Here is a 21,077-nt window from a genome sequence, read left to right as displayed (position 1 = left end):
ATGTCAGTGTCTCTCCTGCCTCATCTATCTATAATAACTCTAATCCATCACAGGTTCTTCCATTTACCTTGACCCCAACTCTGTTCCACTGGCATATTTGATAGATGGTGAGCATGAAAACCAATGGAAACACAAGGTCAAGGAACTCAAAAGAATTGGTCACTTCAGCAATAAATATCAATCTATTCCATTACTTAGCTTCATGGACCCAAACTTAGTTCTACGAAAGTTTGAGTTAAATGTTTTTCATCATGAATTCATTAATCTGTTCAATTAAAAGTCTAATCTGGTCTGTGTACGCATAAGCATATATACCATATATACACATTCTTTGTGTGCTGATTTCCTGGGGTGAGAGGACCACCTGCCATATCGGCAGGTTAATTAAAGACCTGAGGTAGCCTGAGGCTGGGGCTAGGGATGGTAAGAGTACTTATGTTCCTCACTGCAGATCTGATCAGTGCTCCAGCTCATAGCTGACAGGACATAGTTGAGAAGCCCAAAGTCTGTACTTATATATGAAACTAATTGGAAAAGCCTTAACCAGTGACCTGTTAAATCCTTTTGGAGTACTCTCCCTTCCTTCTTCCCTCCCTCAGTGGCCATGACTGAATCTAGCAATTGTAAATTGAAAGGTATGGATACCTCTGAGCCTGCCCAGAGAAATCACCTAAGGGTTTCTCAAGTTTTCTTGTCCTCTTTGCAGCTCCCAGAGCTCCTGTAACTTCAGTTATTTCATGAAAGAACCTCAGGGTCCATGAGCCATTTAGAGAACTCATTAAAAAGACACAACTGGAAAGTTGCCTCAAGCACCTTGACAAAGATTTAATTTTTAAGTTTTTAATTGATCTCAAAGGAATAAAAGCTATTTCAGGAGCTAAAAAGTAAGTGTCAGAAAAAAATCTCCTTGTGGAGTTCATTAAAACTTTGCCACTCTTAATTATATCAGGAGCACTCTCAGCAGGCAACAGCTCAGGAGACCACGGAGGCACGTGGCCTTTTGGGGAAAGCCCTGGTTACTCAGCAATGAAGCCCTACAGTTAATGTTTAAGTGGTGTGTGGAGACACCCTCCTTGGAGGCTGAAGCTCAAAGCATCTTATCAATGAACTGAATGCTTTTCCCATTCACACATTTAGGTAAGAGAATAACAAACTAAGACCTTCCTATGAATTATTACCAATCATCAAAATAACATTTAAAAGTAAATATTTCTTTCCTTCCTGTTTATAAAAAAAGAATCAAGTTCAATCAAGTGAAAAACCTCATCCGAGGTCACATAAGTGATAGCTCCCTAATTTAAAACTTATTCCAAAGCCTTTTACATTTTTCTGCTGACAGAGTCCAGTATGAACTCAAGTATACTCTCTTTAGACCTACTCATCCTCCCAAACAACCATCTTATTTATTTCTTCTTTGGCAACAACAAGGAAGACCAAACAGGGCAACATTAACTCAAGACATAATGATAAAAGATATAAGCTAGAACTTCTTTGAATTAACATTATTCCAATATTTGCATTTCCTGCTGCTAGCATAGGTCGGTCTCAGTTGCTATTAACCCCAGGTCTGAGTCTACCATCTCCCTGTCATAGTACATTTAGATGCCGTTGCTGGTTCACTAATACAACAGAATCTTTCTGAATAGATAGACACCAAATTGATGTCAAATTAGTCAACCGTCTCAGTTCTGTAAGCGTCAACTAATACCCAAGGCATGGAGGAATGCTTGGGTTCATAAGCTACAGTGTTTGTCTGGGTCTTCCAAGAGCTGACGCTCAGACAAGATTGGATGTGCAAGGGAAACACCATGAGGAAAAGTGAGGAGGAATCCAGTGGAGGCTTGGATAGCCATTTGATGAAGGTCTGATTCCTGTGAAGGGAGAGAGAAGAGAACAAGCCATGTGTATTACCTAGACTCACAACTGGAAACAAGGTTCACTCAAATTTGGTAATCTGAAGAAAGTTTAATCCAGGATAGTGCAGAATCCTGGGCTGGTAATAAAACTCCTTTACAAACTGTAGGCCTAAAGAAGAAGAAGAGATTGCTGTTACAAGAACCTGGAGACTAAGAAGAATGTGTAGAAAGTATGACCTGAAAGAAACTGGAATCCTAAATCAATTGGACCAGTCCACACTGAACCTGCAGGAAATGAATAAACACTAGAACTCCCTCACCCCTCTCTCCCCAAGCTCTTGTCTTTCTTTCCAATGGACCAAACCCTAACAAGAAGCCAGAGGGCAGTGAAGCCCCAGGGTGTGGTACATACAGATTGGTCTTAACAAACACAGAGCAGGGCAGAAAAAGTGAAGTGTAGATATGAAGGGGTAAAGGGAGGATGTTCACAAAGCATTTGATTTGTATGTTTATCAGAACTGGCCATGAATTTGGACTCTGTCTGATCAGAAACCTCAAGGGAATTTCACACATGTTGTATTTACAAATATTTACTTATAGGTATAAATAACACTTTGAATAGTCATAAAAGGTACATGAGGTAATAGTGATGAGAAGCAGAAGAGAAAATTCTTCAGAAAGAATGTCAACTAATAGTTGTGAAAAGTAATGTCAGAATTTGAAAATCACAATTTCACAGCCTACTTAGTAATTGATTCAGACAGTCAATGGATGCTAAAATTATTGGCTGAAATACTGTTAGGAGACAGGTTCTTCACATGATCTCCAAGACCTTAACTGCAGGATACTAATTCATTTCAAAGAAGAACAATGTTCCTTTATGATGCAGAATTTGGTAGAAACACTTAACCAAATCACCAAATTTAACATTATTGATAATGGGAAGACTGACCTCCTATGCCTCCTGATATGATGCACTCCACAGAACACAACATAGTCTATGTAGAATTCCTCCAAAAATAGTGTTACCTGAATCTAGATATGATAAATCCAAAAATCAGGATAATTTACAAAACAACTAGCCTGGACTCTTCAAAACTGAAAGACAAAGGTGGAGAAAACCCTTTGAGATTAAATGAAAACAAAGAGATAAGAAACTAAATGACTGTATGATCTCTGATTGGACCCTGAATTGAAAAACAAAACAAAACACCAGAGTCATTAGTAGGTATTATTGTATTGATGTTAAATTCTATGAATGTGATAATGGTACTGTGTTTAATATTTGTTTTTAGGAAGTACATGCTAAATTATATAGGGGTGATTAAGTACATGTGTATATGCTCTATTACAGTTAACCATAATGTCTAAATCATACTTCTAAATGATTCAGCAAAAATATATATTAGCAAATCACATATATTTATTATTTTTATGTATCATTACATAATTATATATAATATATAATATTGTTTTATATATAAATTTGTAAATATTTTATTATAACATTTATTGTAATAAATATTATATATATACTCATACAGGGTGGGGCAAAAGTAGATGTACAGTTGTGAGTATGCAAAAGTTTATTCTTTATTATTATTATTTGATTGCTGTATTATTTTATATACGAACAATTATAAACCTACTTTTGCCCTACCCTTTATATATTCCCCTCCTTAAATTCAGCACTGTTGACTAAATAATTTTGGACTGGATAATACTTTGTTGTGGAGGGCTGTCCTACACATTATGGGATGTTTAGCAGCAACCCTGGTCTCCTACCAAATACCTCTCTCTCCCATTCATAACAATCAAAATTATCTCCAGACATTGTCATATATCCCCTCAGGAATGGGCACAGAGTGTCACTATGATATATTTAGATATGGAGAACTATCAAGAGAAAAAGCAAGAGAGATAGCTAGATAGGCAAATAGTATAGTAGATAGGTAGGTAGGTAGGTAGATAGATAGATAGATAGATAGATAGATAGATGATAGATAAAAACATGTAAAAATACTAACAATTAGCAATTATTAAGTATAAGAAGAGGAGATATAGGTATTTGTCATATTAATCTTTCAAAAATTCTGTAGATTTAAAAATTTCACACAAAAAATCAGGGAAAAGTGAAATTAAATAATATATCACTCTTTGACCATATGGGAGCCTCTAGTCTTCCCATTGTTCTACCTTTTCTTCTATTAGTTTTCACTGCTTCTCTGAGCCTGCTTAGACTCCACATTCCATAATTTTAACAATGTTTTTAATAAATTCTCCCAAAGATACATATATACAATGGAATACTACTCAGCCATAAGAAAAGATGAAATACTGCCATTTGTGACAACATGGCTAGATCTTGAGAATAGCATGCTAAGTGAAATAAGTCAGACAGAAAAAGTTAAGAGCCATATGATTTCACTCAGATGTGAGATATAAAACTGAAAGCAACAAATGACCAAACAAAAAAAGCAAACAAACAATAATTCATAGACACAGACAACAGTGTGGTGGTTACCAGAGGGAAGAGGGGCGAGGAAGTAATAAAGGGTAGAAGGTGTCAAATATATGGTGACAGAAAATGATTTGACTTGGGGAGATGGGCATATAATGCAATATATAGATGATGTATTATAGAAATGTACACTTGAAACCTACATAATCTTATTAACCAATATCACTCCAATAAGTTTAATAAAAATACAATAAAATAATTTGCACAACAAAAAATAAAATATACAACATAATTTTTTAAAGTTATCAATCTACCAAGCTTAACATAAAATCAGATGATAGACATCAGAACAAACTCTTAGTCATAACAATAAATGTAAAGAGACTTAAGCTCATTTATTTTTTTTGGTTTTCTTGTTGTTGTTAATTAAGGATTTTTTCCATTGATTTTTTTAGAGAGAGTGGAAGGGATGGGGAGAGACAGAGAGAGAGAAACATCTATATGAGAGAGTCACATTGATTTGTTGCCTCCTGCACACACCCCAACCGGGGCCGGGGATTGAGCCTGCAGCCAAGGTAAGTGCCCTTGACCAGAATTGAGCCCATGACCCATCAGTACTTGGGACAATGTTCTGACCACTGAGCAAAACAGGCTAGGGCTAAGCTCACTTATTAAAAGAACTTAGAGGTTGGATCAAAACACAAAGCTCAGCCCTAGCTGGTTTGGCTCAGTGGATAGAGCATCAGCCTGCTGACTGAAGGGTTCCAGGTTGGATTCCAGTCAAGGACACATGCCCTGGTTTCAGGCTCAATCCCCAGTAGGGGGCATGTAGGAGGCAGTCAATCAATGATTCTCTCTCATCACTGATGTTTCTCTCTCTCTCTCTCTCTCTCTCTCTCTCTCTCAATTTTATGGTGTTCTCATGAAACATAGTTAAAGCAGAGAGATCTAGCATATCTAGAAAGAAAAGCGTGAATTGTAATCTTAATATCATACAAGGTATAATGTAAATGCAAAAAATCATTAATAAATTATATAACATCAAGAAACAAAATCAGCACAGACAATATAATAGTTATAACCATGTAACTACTAATGAAATCAGGTCAATCTTCATTAAGCAAAAACTACAAGCTATTTGAAGATTAATGGCAAGAAAAAGCAGAAGCAGTAGAAGACATTAATTTACCCTGCTCAGTCATATCAGATCACTAAAAAAATGTAAGATGTAGAGGACTAAAAGCAGCTTAATTAATAAAGTAGATATAATTAATATTTTACTGATTCTCAATCCTGAAAGCAGACAATGAATCTTCTTTTCAAATGCTAGAACACCCACAGAGAAAAGGAAAAAACAAAAAGAAGAAAAGGGCCACATATCAAGTGCCAAAGACTACTAATTTCAAATAATAGAACTCATACAGGCACTATTTTCCAAGCACAATTTTTAAAATAGAAAATACTAATAAAATAAGAACAATAAAATTCCACAGTATCTTAAAATTTTAACACAATGCGTGAACACACGGTGAACACTTCAAAACAATGCTTAGTGATGCAACAACCTGATCAAAAGGAAAATGTATCATCATCTTGAATAGGAAGACTGAGCATTATAGGTATTCCAATTCCCCCAAGCAATTCAGTAAATATAAAGCGATCCCAAAGGAGCAGCAGCATTTGTTTTTTAATTAGATAGGATGTTGCTAAAATCATACAGCAAAGTCAAAAGCATGAACAACCAGAAAATTATATAAAAGAAGAGTTACAAGGAAGATGAACCTTTTTTTATTTCCAAATTCCTTAAAATTTTAGTAATTAAAGTATGTTACTGGTGCACGACTAGAGAGATATGTCAGGAATCAGGATAAAAAGACTGTAAATAAACAAATGTGCATTGGAATTTTGTTTACCATGAGAATGTATCTCAAATCAGTGACACAAAAATGAATTGCACAATAAATGTACTGGGTGTACTGGAAAATAATAAAACTGAATTTATGTCTCTCACTTCGTACAGTTATGTCTGCCAGATGTCCAAATCCATCCCCAATACATGGATGGGGAAGCAAGGAAAACTTTTTCACTATATGCTCTTGAATTTTAAACCATGAAAGTGCATAAATGTTTTTTAAAAATAAAATACAAATAGACTTTTATTATATTGTTTTGAAATAGTGTATTTTTCTTATTGTTAAGGTAACATATGTTTTAGAAATGTAAGGAATATAGAATATATAGAAAATCCTCAAGCCAAAAAAAAACTCCCCATACTGGTAAATACCAATAAACAGCAATCAGCCTTGTTATTTCCTCTTCTTTTTTTAAAAAATATATTTTATTGATTTTTTACAGAGAGGAAGGGAGAGAGATAGAGAGCTAGAAACATCGACGAGAGAGAAACATCAATCAGCTGCCTCCTGCACATCTCCCACTGGGGATGTGCCCGCAACCCAGGTACATGCCCTTGACTGGAATCGAACCCAGGACCCTTCAGTCGGCAGGCCGACACTCTATCCACTGAGCCAAACCGGTTTTGGCTCCTCTTCTTTTTATGCTTCTATTTAACTTATTCATTTAATTACACTGATTTAAATCATATATAATCCATACTAATAAAAGAGTAGTATCTATACTAATAAAAGAGTAGTATGCTAATTAGACCAGATGTCTTCCAGACGACCATCCGGACGTCCTTCCTGACAAAGCCGGCTGGGTGAAGCCGCCAGCCAGCGGTCCTGAGCGCAGCGCCTGTGGCTGGCTGCCACCTGGGAGATGAAGAAGCCGTCAGCCCTGTGGTCCAGGGCGCCAGCGCCTGCTGCCCAGGAGATAGATTCCCTCTTCTCCCACCGCAGTCATTACTCCAATATTCCCCTTCTGAATTTCTCTCTGCTGCCCCAACCCAACTCCACTTTTCATCTGAAGGATAGGGAACAGAGAGAGCAATGTTAAAAGCTTACATTTTTAAGCAGGTAAGGTTGGTACTTAAAAATATAAATGAAAAACTAGAGTCCTTAAGGTAACAAAGGCTAGAAAGGGAGGGGACAGGGACAGGGCAAGACATATTATATCCAGCAATCCATGTAGGGACTGAAAACTTTGCAATGATGATAATCAGTGAAGATATTAATCAACTGAAATAGTTGACAGGGACAATTCTTCCATCTTTGAAAATATCCATATCAAGTCTGTTTAAATAGATTTTCATCTGCATAATATAACACATTCTGACAAGACCACCGCCACCAATGTGGTCAGTGTTGTGCCGGTAAATGTTTAACACCTGGCTCTCAATCAAAGAAAACAAAACCCTGATTTATAGTACTGGCCAATTTCTGTGGTATAAATTCTCTATCCATGGCTGATTTCGACTGCTAATGTGATGCCACTAAATGCAGAGCTGAGGAGAAACGTGCAGTAATACACTATTATATTCCACCAGAGAGACCCAAAAGATAAAAATAATGTCAAGAGTCAGAACAGTAAAGTGTAGTGAATAATTGAGGAGTGATGAATTTAGAGTATGTATTACCTTTGGTTTTAATGTAATTTATTCACTTTTAAGATTACATAATTTAATTTTTAATAATGACCATGTTTAACAACCAGCTTGCAAAATTCCTGAAAATTTGTGAGCCAGTAAGAGCAGGATCTAGCACAATACTGAGTGGAGTATAATGGTTAAAGGGCATGGCTCACGGATTTAAAATGAGACTCAGCCACTTTCAGGTTTTACTGGTCAAGTTACCTGATCTCTCTATACCTCAGTATTCTCATCTGTGTAATTATAGTACCAACTGTATAGAGTTGTTGCGAAGATAAAATGAAATCTGTGTATGACACAGCACAGTACCTAAAACAATAATTCACTCAATTTGTTATAAACTGTTACTACCTCAATACATTGTTGACAAAATTACTCTACTCATGCTGAAAAAATGAAATTTTATTGATGAGAAAAATATCTTATTTTGTGATCTACATGGAGACAGTCAATTTTGCTTCCTAGGCAGTAGATGGTAATTTATTGCTAGAAACTAATGACCTCAATCAACATGATTGAGGCAATGTATTATTAGCTGGATCATAAAGCAGAGAGGATGCCATACATTCTGGGATACATCTGCAGTAAGAGGCTTCACCTCAGTTATTAATTCTGATCAACTAAGCATCTGACTTAAGATGAATGGTGAGAAGGATTCTGAGGCTGCTTCTACACTTAGCAGGAATAGGACTTTAATACATAAGCAACAGTTACTATGGTTAATGATGGCAAGAAAAACACACCATGATCTATACCAGGGGTGGGCAAACTTTTTGACTCGAGGGCCACAATGGGTTCTTAAACTGGACCGGAGGGCCGGAACAAAAGCATGGATGGAGTGTTTGTGTGAACTAATATAAATTCAAAGTAAACATCATTACATAAAAGGGTACGGTCTTTTTTTTTTTTAGTTTTATTCATTTCAAACGGGCCGAATCCGGCCCGCGGGCCATAGTTTGCCCACGGCTGATCTATACTAATAAAAGGGTAATATGCTAATTAGACCAGACATCTTCCGGATGACCATCCACACGTCCTTCCTGACAAAGCTGGGCCCAGGCGAAGCCACCTACCGGCAGTCCCAGGCACCAGTGCCTGTGGCTGGCTGTGGCCTGGGAGATGAAGAAGCTGCCTACCCCACAGTCCTGGGCACCAGTGTCTGTGGCTGCCTGTGGTCTGGGAGACAGAGAAGTCACTCACCGCACGGTCCCGGGTGCCAGCGCCTGCAGCCCGAGCGAAGCCACCTGCCCCACCATCCCCTGCGGCTGCAGCCGGCCCGGGTGAAGCCGGCCCAGGTCCCAGTGCCTGTGGCCGGCCAGAGGGAGGGAAGCCCGGGTCCCCCGGGTGCGGGGCTGAGGCAGAGGTGGTTAGGGGTAATCAAGCCAGTAGAGGAGCAGTTAGGGACAATCAGGCTGGCAGGCAGAAGCAGTTAGGGGCAATCCCGCAGACAGGCAGGTGAGCTGTTAGGAGCCAGCAGTCCTGGATTGTGAGAGGGATCCCAGGTTGGAGAAGGTACAGGCCGGGCTGAGGGACACCCCTCTCCCATGCACAAATTTCATGCACTGGGTCACTAGTATTCAATAATATTGAATGATTTAGGCATAATATTTTTGACTTAATTTTATGCCAGTTTTTTGTTTTTATTTCTAGCTTCACTCAAGGACATGCTTAGACAGAAGGGGAGAGAAAGAGAGAAACATCTATATACAAGAGAAATATGGATTAGTTGTTTTCTATATGCTCCCCAACTGAGGATCAAAACCACAACCCAGGTACATGCTCTGCTTTTCTTTGCCATTAATCCTCAAATAGCTTGTAGTTTTTGCTTTATGGAACCAGCAACCTTTAGGTGCATGGGACAACGCTCCACCAACTGAGCCACTTGGACTGGACACCACAGTTTTACTCTAACTTTTATATATGTCTTTGATACCAGTGTCTTTGTCATCAGAGCTACTTTTTGAATCATCTTACACAATTCTCTAAAGCACACCATTTTCACCTTCCTTTAAGTTACCTGAAATACACTTTTTGAACCAATATATTATCTTTAGTGAATCTCATTCTAAGCAACAAGTGCTCAATCATATAATATTGGAGTATTTGTCTTTTTTTCTCATATATATTCATGATTTTTAATCTAATCACTATTATATATATAATAGTGATATATATATGCCTAAGTGACCATTTGACTGTTCGACGGTTCAACCGTTCGACTGGTAGCTATGATGCACACTGACCATCAGGGGGCAGATGCTCAATGTACAGGCATGGAAACATGGAACAGACTGATGAATCTCAGAGAAAAGGGAGGAGGGGGAGGAGAAATTAACCAAAGATCTTATATGCATACTAGAGGCCCGGTGGGGTCCCTCGGCCTGGTCTGTGGGGATCAGGTGGAAACCAGCAGTCCGACATCCCCCAAGGGGTCCTGAATTGCGAGGGGATGCAGGCCAGGCCGAGGGACCCCACAGGTGCACGAATCCATGCACCGGATCTCTAGTTTAAAATAATCTTAAATACAAACTCCAAGATATTACCTTTCAATACATTCACCATACTCACTCAATTTATTGATTCAATTTTATGGTTTATTGTTTACCTTCTCACATCAAATTGATTAAAAACACTTTTTAATATTTTATTTGTACCAGCCTCCATTTCACTTTAAATAGTCAATGTACTCTTATGTCATCTTATTCCTATGGCCATTGTTCCCTAAATATGTCTTGTTCTGCCTTTTCCATTGCATTAAATGTTCCTTGCTTCTCTAGCTGCCAAAATCCTACACAGCTTTCAGGATTTAACACAACTTTCACCTCCTTTAAAAACTTCATTTTTGTATTCACTGAAATCTTAGCAAATTTTGAATTTATAAAATTTAATCTTATGAATTTATAAAACTTTTTGTCTGTATATTTTATCAGGCAAGTTTTATTCATATTAAGTAATTCAAATATTTTATCGTCACCTTTTACATATCAATGTCTTATGTCCCCACGTCAGTAGTAAGCTATGTGAGTGTATGAACAATGCTTTATAATTCTTAGTATCTCATCTAACAGTTTATTTCATATAATAGAAACTCTGCCTTTTGTAGACATTGAGAAACTACTTAAATTATCAAAATCCCAGTTTATCAATTTGTATAATGAAGAGTGTTAGACCCGAATATCTTTAAGGACTCTGACTAACTCTCCAATGCCAATTGTTGAAGCATTACTCATACTTCCCACTAGATGGTACCAACACCAAATAAACACTACTTGAGAAACCGGACCAGTTTTTTGAGTTGTAAAAATGAATAATCAGAAAAGGTAGCCTGTTGTGTACAACAGTTATAATTTATGAATAAAATATACAGAATGATAGATTTTTTATTTTTAAGTGGAGAGATATTTGATAATAAATAATTTTATGAGTATTCCCAAAAAACATTATTTGGAATAATGGTTATAAAATCAATTCAAAATACCTTATTTAACAAGTATTTACTGAGTGCCTACCTTGTACAAAAATATGATAGTTTGAGGCTACACAAAGGCAAATCATACATAGCTGCTCTTATAAGGAAAATGAGACCTGCATTTTAAAACCATAATACAAGTGAGAAATGGGAACGTTCAGAAGGCACAGGTATTACTTCAGCTGCAGAAATTAGCATTAGTCTTCATGGGAATTTGGTATTTTAGATGAATTTTGAATTATGGATTCAATTTGTTGTGTCATAAAAAAGGAAAGCAGGTTGAAGCAGATAGACAGTGGAGGATACTGAGTTTCAAACTGAGGTCTTTGAACTTTATTCAGTAGATAATGGGGCAAAATTGAAGAGTTTCCACACGGAGTTTCATAATCAGAGCTGTGTTTGTAAAAGTGTGTCTGCTCACAGAAAGATTGTATGATCTCACTTATAAATGGAACCTAAAACAGTCATATACATGGGAGCACAGAGTAGGGTGGTGACTGACAGGGGCTAGATGAAGGGAGAAATGGGGAGTTGATGGTCAAAGTATACAAAGTCTCAGTAATAAAAATTTTAAAAAGCTCAGGAGGTCTACCACACAGCATAGCGCCTATAGCTAACAATACTGCATTGTATATTTGAAATTTTCTAAGATGATAGACCATATGTTAAGTGCTCTTATTACAAAAATAACAATAATGATTAATAATAATAAAAATGGAGCTGAAGAAACTTTTGGGGGTGATGGATATGCCTATGACCTTTGTGGTGGTAACGGTTTCATGGTTATATACTCATTGAGTTATATATATTAAATATGTACAGCACTTTACATGTCAATTATACTTCAATACAATGCCTTTTGGTGTTTGTTTTTAAAAAGGTACTGTTGGTTGTGTGGCTATTTGATGAGAATGAAAGGAAGGAAGATATGATAGTACATTCACGTGAAGGTTATAATGGCTTGAAGATGCATGATGGTGGGTGATGGATTTATGGCATCAAGGAGATGAGGAAGAATGGATTGAAGTGGAGGTCTAGGAAATGCAAACAAAGATAATAACTGGATAACAACTGGAGAGAACTGCAGTCAGTTTTAGTTTTGTGTATTATGAGGGAATGAAAGATCATTAATTTTGAACATCCTGAGTTTTAGCAACTGACACTACAACTTCTCTCAATACATCTGTTTTGGGGGCGGGGGGCGGGGGGCGGCGGTTCTGCTCCATAACGCAGCAGGTCCTGATTCCTGTGTTTGTTTGTTTGTTTGGCATGCTGCATGTGTGTTCAAGATTTGGAAAGCAACTATATCTGTTGGGTAAGTGTTGTACCTGCAGCACCATCTAAAGCAAGTTATTCAGAGCTGGGTCTCTATTGAGTCTGTCAGTAACAGCTACAGAATTGTGTAGGTCTTTTGGACTCTTCTCCTAAGGAACCTTTTCAAGACATTTAGAGCAGTGTTGGAGAAATGCCCCAAGTGGCCCCAGTAAATTTCTTTGTCCTCCTGTCCCTTCCCTTTTTCTCAAAAGCAGAAACTCTCCCTTAATTCAGTTCCACTTAGATTAACCAGTTAATCAAGCACTAACCACACGCCAGGACCTGTGACGGACTCTAGGGCACAAAGACGTTAGACAAGATGCCTGCTCCTTTGACCTCAGAGAAAAGAATGCAGGACACAGATTGTGCCTCTGCAGGAACGGGAGGCCCCAGTGAGTAAGGTTCCTGGAGGAAGTGACACCTAAATTGAACTAGAAAAATAAAATAAAAAATGCCTAACCACATAAATGAAGATGGAGGAATGTTTTAAGCACAGGAAATGTAAATAAGACGGGGAGGCCATGTCGTAAGGCGCTGGTGGCAGGATCAGGTACTGCCCTGGGGAGGCAGGTGCTGAGACGGAAGCAGCAGCGGAACACAGCGCAGAGAGCCCAGGACCAAGTGGAGGAACCCGTTTTTGCAGCTGGTGGAGAGGAACACTGGCGTGTCTTAAAGAGGAGTAGACAGGAGCTCATTAGCATGTTAATTTAGGGAGGAATTATTTTACCTTAGAAACAGCAATAGAGCACTTACTAAACAGAAAGTGAGAGGTACGTGAAAAAGGAGGAGGAGGACCAGGGGGAGACGGCAGAGATGCAGAAAACATGCCATCCATCTACTCCGAGACAAACACCTCTTAAATTTGTATCTATGCCTGCTGATGTTTTCCTTATTTGATTATGATTGACCACATGATCTCAGCACACCACGGGAATATTCCAGTGTCTCAGTCTAGACATAAGCAAAACTCTGTAAATGTTAAGTATGTTTTATGCAAACTTATAACTGCTGCTTTGGCCAGCTCTGGGTTCTGAAGCCCTGCTGTTACTATGACAACCTGCCCAGCACAAGGCAAGGTTGATGAAGTTGCTCTGATTTTCATATCAAAAAACCTCAGCCAGGCTTTGGGCACAATCTGTCGTACACCAGGAATCTGAAACTACTTAAATTTCATATTTCAGTAGAACCTGTTTCTTCTCTGCATATACTTTTGGAGTCATAACAGGGCCAATCCATAGATGTTCCTGAACCTCAGAAGAATCTGATAATGAACAAAAGGAAAATAATTCTGTATATACTTAACCAGTCATTGTTATTCTGCCTTGATGTGAGATCCTTAGTAAAATGTGAGAGCAAGCAAGTTCAGGAGGTAGCCACCTCGGTTCTCTCGATCTCTGTTGGACTATAAATCCTTCATTTGACTAATATTTGACCCACCTACTCTCTCCTCTGCATCTCTAAACTTATCAATGCTTCTCTTTGTTTCTCTTTTCATGGAAGTACACATATGCTATACATGCATGTATCTTTATGGTATCGCACTGCACATTATTTTTGGAATTACTTATTAGTGACCACTTTTCACCTCTGTAATATCATATGAGCCACTTTCCATGTTAATCCACCCAACTCTATTTTGTTTAACATGCTGAGTTTTTTTTCCAATTATTATGTTGTAAACAACATTGTAATGAGCATCCCATTAGTTACTTCCACATGTACACATTCCCTTAGTATAAATATCTAAATTGGACTTATTACACTACAAGTTTTACTGTGCTCCCAGCATCATTAGCCTGCGTCAAGGGCTTGCTACCCTAGTTCTCACCATAAGCGTCAAAGCTCAGTATCTGTTCTGCCTATAAAAATTTTGCCCCAAGTGAAAATAAAATATACTTTATCGAACACTTACTCTATTCCAAGCAGTAATCCAAGTAGTTTACCTGTATTTGCTAATTTACTCTTCAAAACAATGCAGTGAGACAGATAATCTTATTAACCTCATTTTACATCTGAGGAAACTGAGGCACAGAAGGTTAAAGTTGCCCAAGTGTACACATCCCCAGAGCCTGTGCTTTTCAGTTATTACACTTTGGGTGTCCTGATGGGCTCCCTGCCCCTATCCAGGCTCTGTGCGAAGTGCTGTGTGGTCCTAAGCCCTCAGATGCTGTTGGTAAGCACTGCCCAGTCACAGGCCATCACCATGCTGCTTACTCAATACTTGCCCTGCCCTGTTCCACTGCCACACATAAAGTCTCTGACAAATACTAGTAAATAATGAACATGTGCCAATATTTATTTAAGAGAAACAGCAGGAAAACCAAAGAGATTGTTCCAACAGCATTCAGGAACAGAAATTTTTTATTTTTATTTTTATTGCTTAAAGTATTACAAAGGGTATTACATATGTGTCCTTTTTTTCCCCCCGCCCTTGACAATCCCCTGGCCTCCCCTACCCCCCAGTGTCTTATGTCCATTGGTTATGCTTATATGCATGCATACAAGTCCTTCGGTTGATCTCTTACCCCCCTCCCTCATGCCCCCCAACCCTCCCTGGCCTTCCCGCTGCAGTTTGACAATCAGTTTGAGGCAGCTCTGCCTCTCAGGAACAGAAATTTATATAGTCAGTCAGGAAAGGAATATCCAAATAAGATAATTGCATTCTGGTGAACTTTTTACAGTCCAATAAGCCATCTCAACTTTGGTTCAACTTCTCTAATTAAGCTGCAAAATTATAACATCTTCCCATTGCCCCCTTCTCACTAATAAAGAACTTGTCATTGGATTTTAGTGCCTACCCAGATCATCCAAGATGGTCTCATTTTGAGATCCTTAACTTAATCACATTTCAAAGACCCTCTTTTCAAATAAGTTCACAACCACAAGTTCCAAGTTGAGGATGTAGACATAGCCTTTTGGGAGCTACCATTCAACCCACTATCTTAGGTATGTATAGACTTCCTTGAGTTTGGTTGGTAATAACGAAATTCTGAGGGCTTAATCTCAGGATAAACTGCTAAAACTGACTACCAGAGACTATATCATGGTTACCTAACCCCTTGAAAGCTGGCTCAAAACTTCTAACTTGCTTTATGTGCCTTGCCTTAAACATAGCTCTCGTCTACGTTCATGTATCCATTCCACTGCTGTAAATCTCTCCTTGGGGGCTGATTCCCTCATAGGTCTGATCTGTGTGTACCCTCTACTCTGCTTGGCCCATGCATTCAGCTCTTCCTCTCACACAGAGGTCAAGGTAACATTATTGATTCCACCTGCTCTGAAACACAGTTTAATATAATTTATGATGAAATATTACTTCCACACTCCCTCACCCAGTCACTGTGAGAAATAATCAAGGAACAAACATCCCTTATATCTGGAGTCACCCAGGTGACATTTGTGGAGCTCTGTCAGTTTGGGAGCGTTTCAGACAAACCCTAACTGAGTTTCAGCCTTCTCTGATCTTCCACTGGCCCAGTCCTTTGACAATCAAGGTATTCTGCATCATGTCAGTTGGCCATTATGGCCACTGTGTAAGGTAGGCAGAGCACGCATTATTATTCCTATTTTGCATAAGAAGAATCAGTGTTTCAGAAAGTTGGGATGGTTTGTCCCAGGACATGTGTTAAAAATATATCTTGGATTAAACTCAGATTGTTTTTATGCCTTATTCCTGCTGATGGTGTCTTCGCCTGCTTTTCCATGCACATATTTCACAGCCCTATATGAATTTTCCACAATGTTTTTATAATATATTTTTATTGATTTCAGAGAAAAAGGGAGAGGGAGAGAAATAAAAGCATTAATGATGAGAGAGAATCATTGATTGACTGCCTTCTGCACTCCCCCAGCTGGGGATCGAGCCCACAACCAGGGGATGTGCCCTTGGCCGGAATCAAGCCTGGAACCCTTCAGTCTACAGGCTGACGCTCTATCCCCTGAGCCAAACCAGCTAGGGCCATAATGTCTTGATTCATATGAATTGTCTCAGAAAATAATCACTTTTATTCATATGTGTGGGTTTTAAGGGGCAATATATTCATAACCACTTTTTTTCATATTTATTCTCTGTAGGAGGTAGGATTGCATTTTATCTTTGTTTCTTTCCTGAGGACAGTATTTCACATTTTTCCATGTTTATTTTATCAATAATTTTCCAGATGTAGTAATTGGTGATTCCAACCATGTCTTTTGCACAGTTAAGTTTCCATAGATGGCTTGCTGAAGAAGCATGTGTTCTCTCTAAGGAGACCCATGAGCTAAGAAGGGTCCCAGGGTTCAGATTTAGGAGACCTGGACTTTTGGGGAAAGATTTTTTAAATGTTTTTATTGATTCAGAGAGAAAGGGAGAGGGAGCGAGAGAGAGAATCAATGATGAGAGGGAATCATCAATCAGTTACCTCCTGCATGTTCCCTACTGGGGATTGAGCCCGCAACTTGGGCATGTGTCCTGACTGGGAAGTGACCTTCTGGTGCATGGGTCGACACTCAACCATGAACCACACCAGCTGGGCAGGAGACCTGGGCTTTTGACACTGCTCCCCACTATCTGTGACTAAAAATCATTTACTTCCTTAAGCTTCTGTTCTGGAAATTTGTAAAATGTAGCAAAGAATCCCACCTAATGCCTCTTACTTCAAAAGAATGAGAACATGTTCTTCAAAGTAGTATTTGTTCTTAGCTGAAAAATATTGCAAATGCCAAAAGCCATCCTATTTTAAATTCTTCTAATGAAAGATTTAAATTCCCACTGACATGGCTGTGTTATATGGAATATAGCTTAAAGTATAGCTCCCTTGGTCATTGACAAAACTGTGAACCAAGAGATAGTGGGCATATCTGTGTACCCTTCTGTGGATGTGTAGGCACGTTAGATCAGAAAGGACTAGTGTACAAAGGTAGGGTGTCAGATAAACAAGTAGAAGAACTGGGAGTCACTGTAGCATAGAATGAAAATCTGTCAAATCCTAAAATTACCTCATTGCTTGTCTATGACATGTGTGTTGAGAGAGTGAAGGTCAGGAGGAACTAAAAGAAAAATGAAGAGGAATGAGAACATTGAGTTCAGAAGAAGAGACAACTGATGAGGGCAAGTTTTACTCAGCAAATACTATATTTGATTATTTTATTTATCATCTATATAGTGCTCATCCACTAGAGGATACAAACATATTGTGACATCTAGAAGAAACATGTGAAAGGCAATATAAAGCAATTCTATAAGTTATGTCAGAAGACAGTATCCTGTATAATAAAAGGCTAATATGCAAATAGACCAAACTGCGGAACAACCGAACAACCGGTCACTCTGTGCTGACCACCAGGGGGTGTGTGTGGAACATGGCAGGTGTTGGCAGCAGGTGGCAGAGCGCAGAACATGACAGGCATCAGCCATGGCGGGATGGTGGAGCAGGTGAGCAGGGGCACCAGACCAAGGCGGGGTGCCGGTCGCTGTCATCGGGGTGAGCCTCTGGTGGTTACTGAAAATTCTTTGCTCCTGTGTTCCGCGATCCTGCCTGGCACTCGCACCTGCTGCCAGCGCCAGTGCTGTCCCTGATCACTTGGTGCTGTCAGCAGGGGCAAGCAGCAGCTGCCAGCCCCGATTGCCCCTGAGGACTTCTCCACCTCCCCCTGGTCCTGAGGGGTGATTGGGGCTGGCAGCTGCTGCTCACACCCCCTGACAGTGCCAGCCCTGCTCGCACCAGCTGCTGGCACTGGCCCAATAGCTCCGTGCCATCAGCAGGTGCGAGTGGGGCCGGCACTGTCAGTGTGTGGGAGCACAGTCAGCATGTGGGAGCGGCGGCGGGAGCAGGGCTGCCGGCAGAAAGGGGACCGGGGTCCGTGATGGAAGGGGCCAGGAGGGGGCATGGAGGATGGGCCGAGACCCACCCCTGTGCCCACCGCAGCCATGTTGCCCACAGTTCAAGGTGCATGAATTTGTGCACTGGGCCCCTAGTATAATTATAAAAGGTTAACTCCACATATAGATAACAGAAAGCACTATTGCTATTAGAAGCAGGAAGATATTTAATACAGGGAACCAAGTGCTAACAAAAGGTGGTGGAAGGCCTAAAGGAGCAGTCTTCACTCTCTTCCACCAAGACTGATTCCCAACTCAACATCCAGAATGACATTGTTGGGGAAGCTGCTACCTATACCTCTTTGGGGAAGCCATCCTCAGTCTGTTGGCCTCAAAGCCCTTAATGTATGCTAGATCCCAAAACAGCTAACTCATACACTGCCATCTCTCTCCCCACCTCAGTTGAGACACTTCATTTTGGGTTCCAGCAAGAGAATTCTCTATATGAGGACTATTCCCATAGAGCACAAACCACATGCACAGATACAGACTCAGGACATAGCCTATGGTTGATGTGGATGTGGGGATGGCCTATTAAGATGAGTCCCACCCAGCTAAGGCATTAAAGGAGAAAGGACAGAGGATGGAAGGGCAGGAAGCAAATCAAATCATGTATTTCTAATCACTTTTAATAGTCTAGTCAGATCCGATGGCCTTGCAATAGATCAGTTTCTTCAGAGCCTCCTTGACTTCTCGGTTCCTTAGGCAATAAATGAAAGGGTTGAGAGCAGGGGTGACAATGGCATAGAAGATGGAAATAACTTTGTTCAAGTTGAAGGCATGGATAACTCGAGGCCGGGCATACATGAAAATAGTGGCTGAGTAGAAGATGGTGACCACCACGAGGTGGGAGGTACAAGTAGAGAAGGCTTTCTGCTTTCCTGTGGGCATGTGTAGAACAGTGGCCAGAATATGTACATAAGACAGGACAGTAATAGAGAGGGGGAGGAGTAAGATGACCAGTGCCAGGACAAAGTCCACCAACTCAGCTATGGACATGTCTGCACAGGAAAGGTTAAGTACTGGAGAGATGTCACAGAAGAAGTGATTGATGACATTGGGGCCACAGAAGCTGAGGTGAGAGATGAAGTAGATCTTAGCCAAGGAGATGCCAAAGCCAATGGCCCAGGAAGCAAGAGTCAGGTGTAAGCAGAGCCTGTGGCTCATGATGGTGGGGTAGTGCAGTGGGCGGCAGATGGCCACATACCGGTCATAGGCCATGGCTGCCAGAAGCACACATTCTGTACACATGAGCGCGATGAAAAAGTAAAGTTGTATCATACAGTGAGTGAAGGAGATGCTGTTGCTCACAGACCAAAAACCAAACAGCAACTTGGGTACAGTCACAGAGATGTAACAGGTCTCTAAGAAGGACAGGTTGGCCAGAAAAAGTACATAGGCTTGTGCAGTGGCCGGTTCTGCTGTACCAACAGGATGATGATCATGTTTTCAGCCACTGTCAAAATATAGGCCACAAGGAACATCAGGAACACTGCTGCACGCATGCCCCAGTTGCCGGGGAACCCCACCAGAATGAACTTGGTGACCCATGTCTGGTTCTCCACTTCCATATTGGAGACACAGGGCTTAGCTCTCCTGAGGGGGAAAATCACTTGGTTAGAAACCATGGTCCAGTTAGAACCTTCCATCCTTTGCCTTCTCTGCTAGCAATAACCATAATAGATATTTAGTAAAAATATATTATAAGCTAGACCATATACTGGGTATATTATGTACATAATGTAATTTAATTCTCACATAGCTTCTTTATGCCTTGCAAGTATTTATGATACTGACAGATGCAGGGGGGGTGTGGGGGGGGGGGGGGGATGATCGGGGCCCCAATCAGGCCGGTTGGCCAACTCAGTGTGTGTCATAGTGATCGGTCATTCCGGTTGTTCTGTTGTTCTGGTTGCTTGGCTTTTATATATAGATACCCATTTTAGTGATGAAGATATGAGTCTTGGAAAAGTAGTTATTAAGTAACTTACCAAGTTCCCACTGGTAGCAGGGTAGGAATCACATTCAATTCTAAGCTGATAGCCCATGTTCTGTCTAATATCCTACATTGTCCTTCACAATCACCCCCAAATTAAACAGTTTCAAACCCCATGTTCCCATTGCCAATTCCAGAGAATATACCTGGCTTTCCTTGCCCATCATCCACCCAGAGTTCTGGAAGTTCCTCTTTACAACTTGTTTATCCCTCACCTACTATCACTTTCTTTTGCTCTACATCCATTGAAATGGACCATATCTCTGTGAGGTACCTGAGAAGGGGAGATAATAGCCATGCTTTCCAGCCCAGCCAGCATGACTCAGTGGTTGAGCATCGAACTATGAACCTGGAAGTCACAGTTCGATTCCTGGTCAGGGCACATGCCCGGGTTGTGGGCTCAATCCCCAGTAGGGGGCATGCAGGAGGCAGCTGATCAATGATTCACTCTCTAGTTGTTTCTTTATCATAGCATCGAGGGTCTCATTAGTTTTCGTGAGTCTCTCCTCAAGTTTATTGGCAGCTTCTAGCACATTTTTGCAAGCCCTCAAAATTGCGTTTTTTAGCTCTATATCGT

At 40.1% G+C, this 21,077-nt stretch overlaps 1 protein-coding gene across 1 annotated transcript; it reads right to left on the bottom strand.

Moving 5' to 3' along the window:
• Window positions 1-19,140: 19,140 nt before the first annotated feature.
• Window positions 19,141-20,075, bottom strand: LOC102253770 (olfactory receptor 6B1). Its single transcript, XM_014536905.1, is given in 2 exon segments — window positions 19,141-19,889; window positions 19,892-20,075. Coding segments are annotated over 2 exon segments (933 nt in total).
• Window positions 20,076-21,077: the final 1,002 nt, after the last annotated feature.

This window comes from Myotis brandtii, unplaced genomic scaffold (genome assembly GCF_000412655.1).
Source record: "Myotis brandtii unplaced genomic scaffold, ASM41265v1 scaffold168, whole genome shotgun sequence".
NCBI lineage: Eukaryota > Metazoa > Chordata > Mammalia > Chiroptera > Vespertilionidae > Myotis > Myotis brandtii.
Note: the sequence above shows the minus strand (reverse complement) of the source record. Positions and strands in the feature narration are given on the sequence as shown.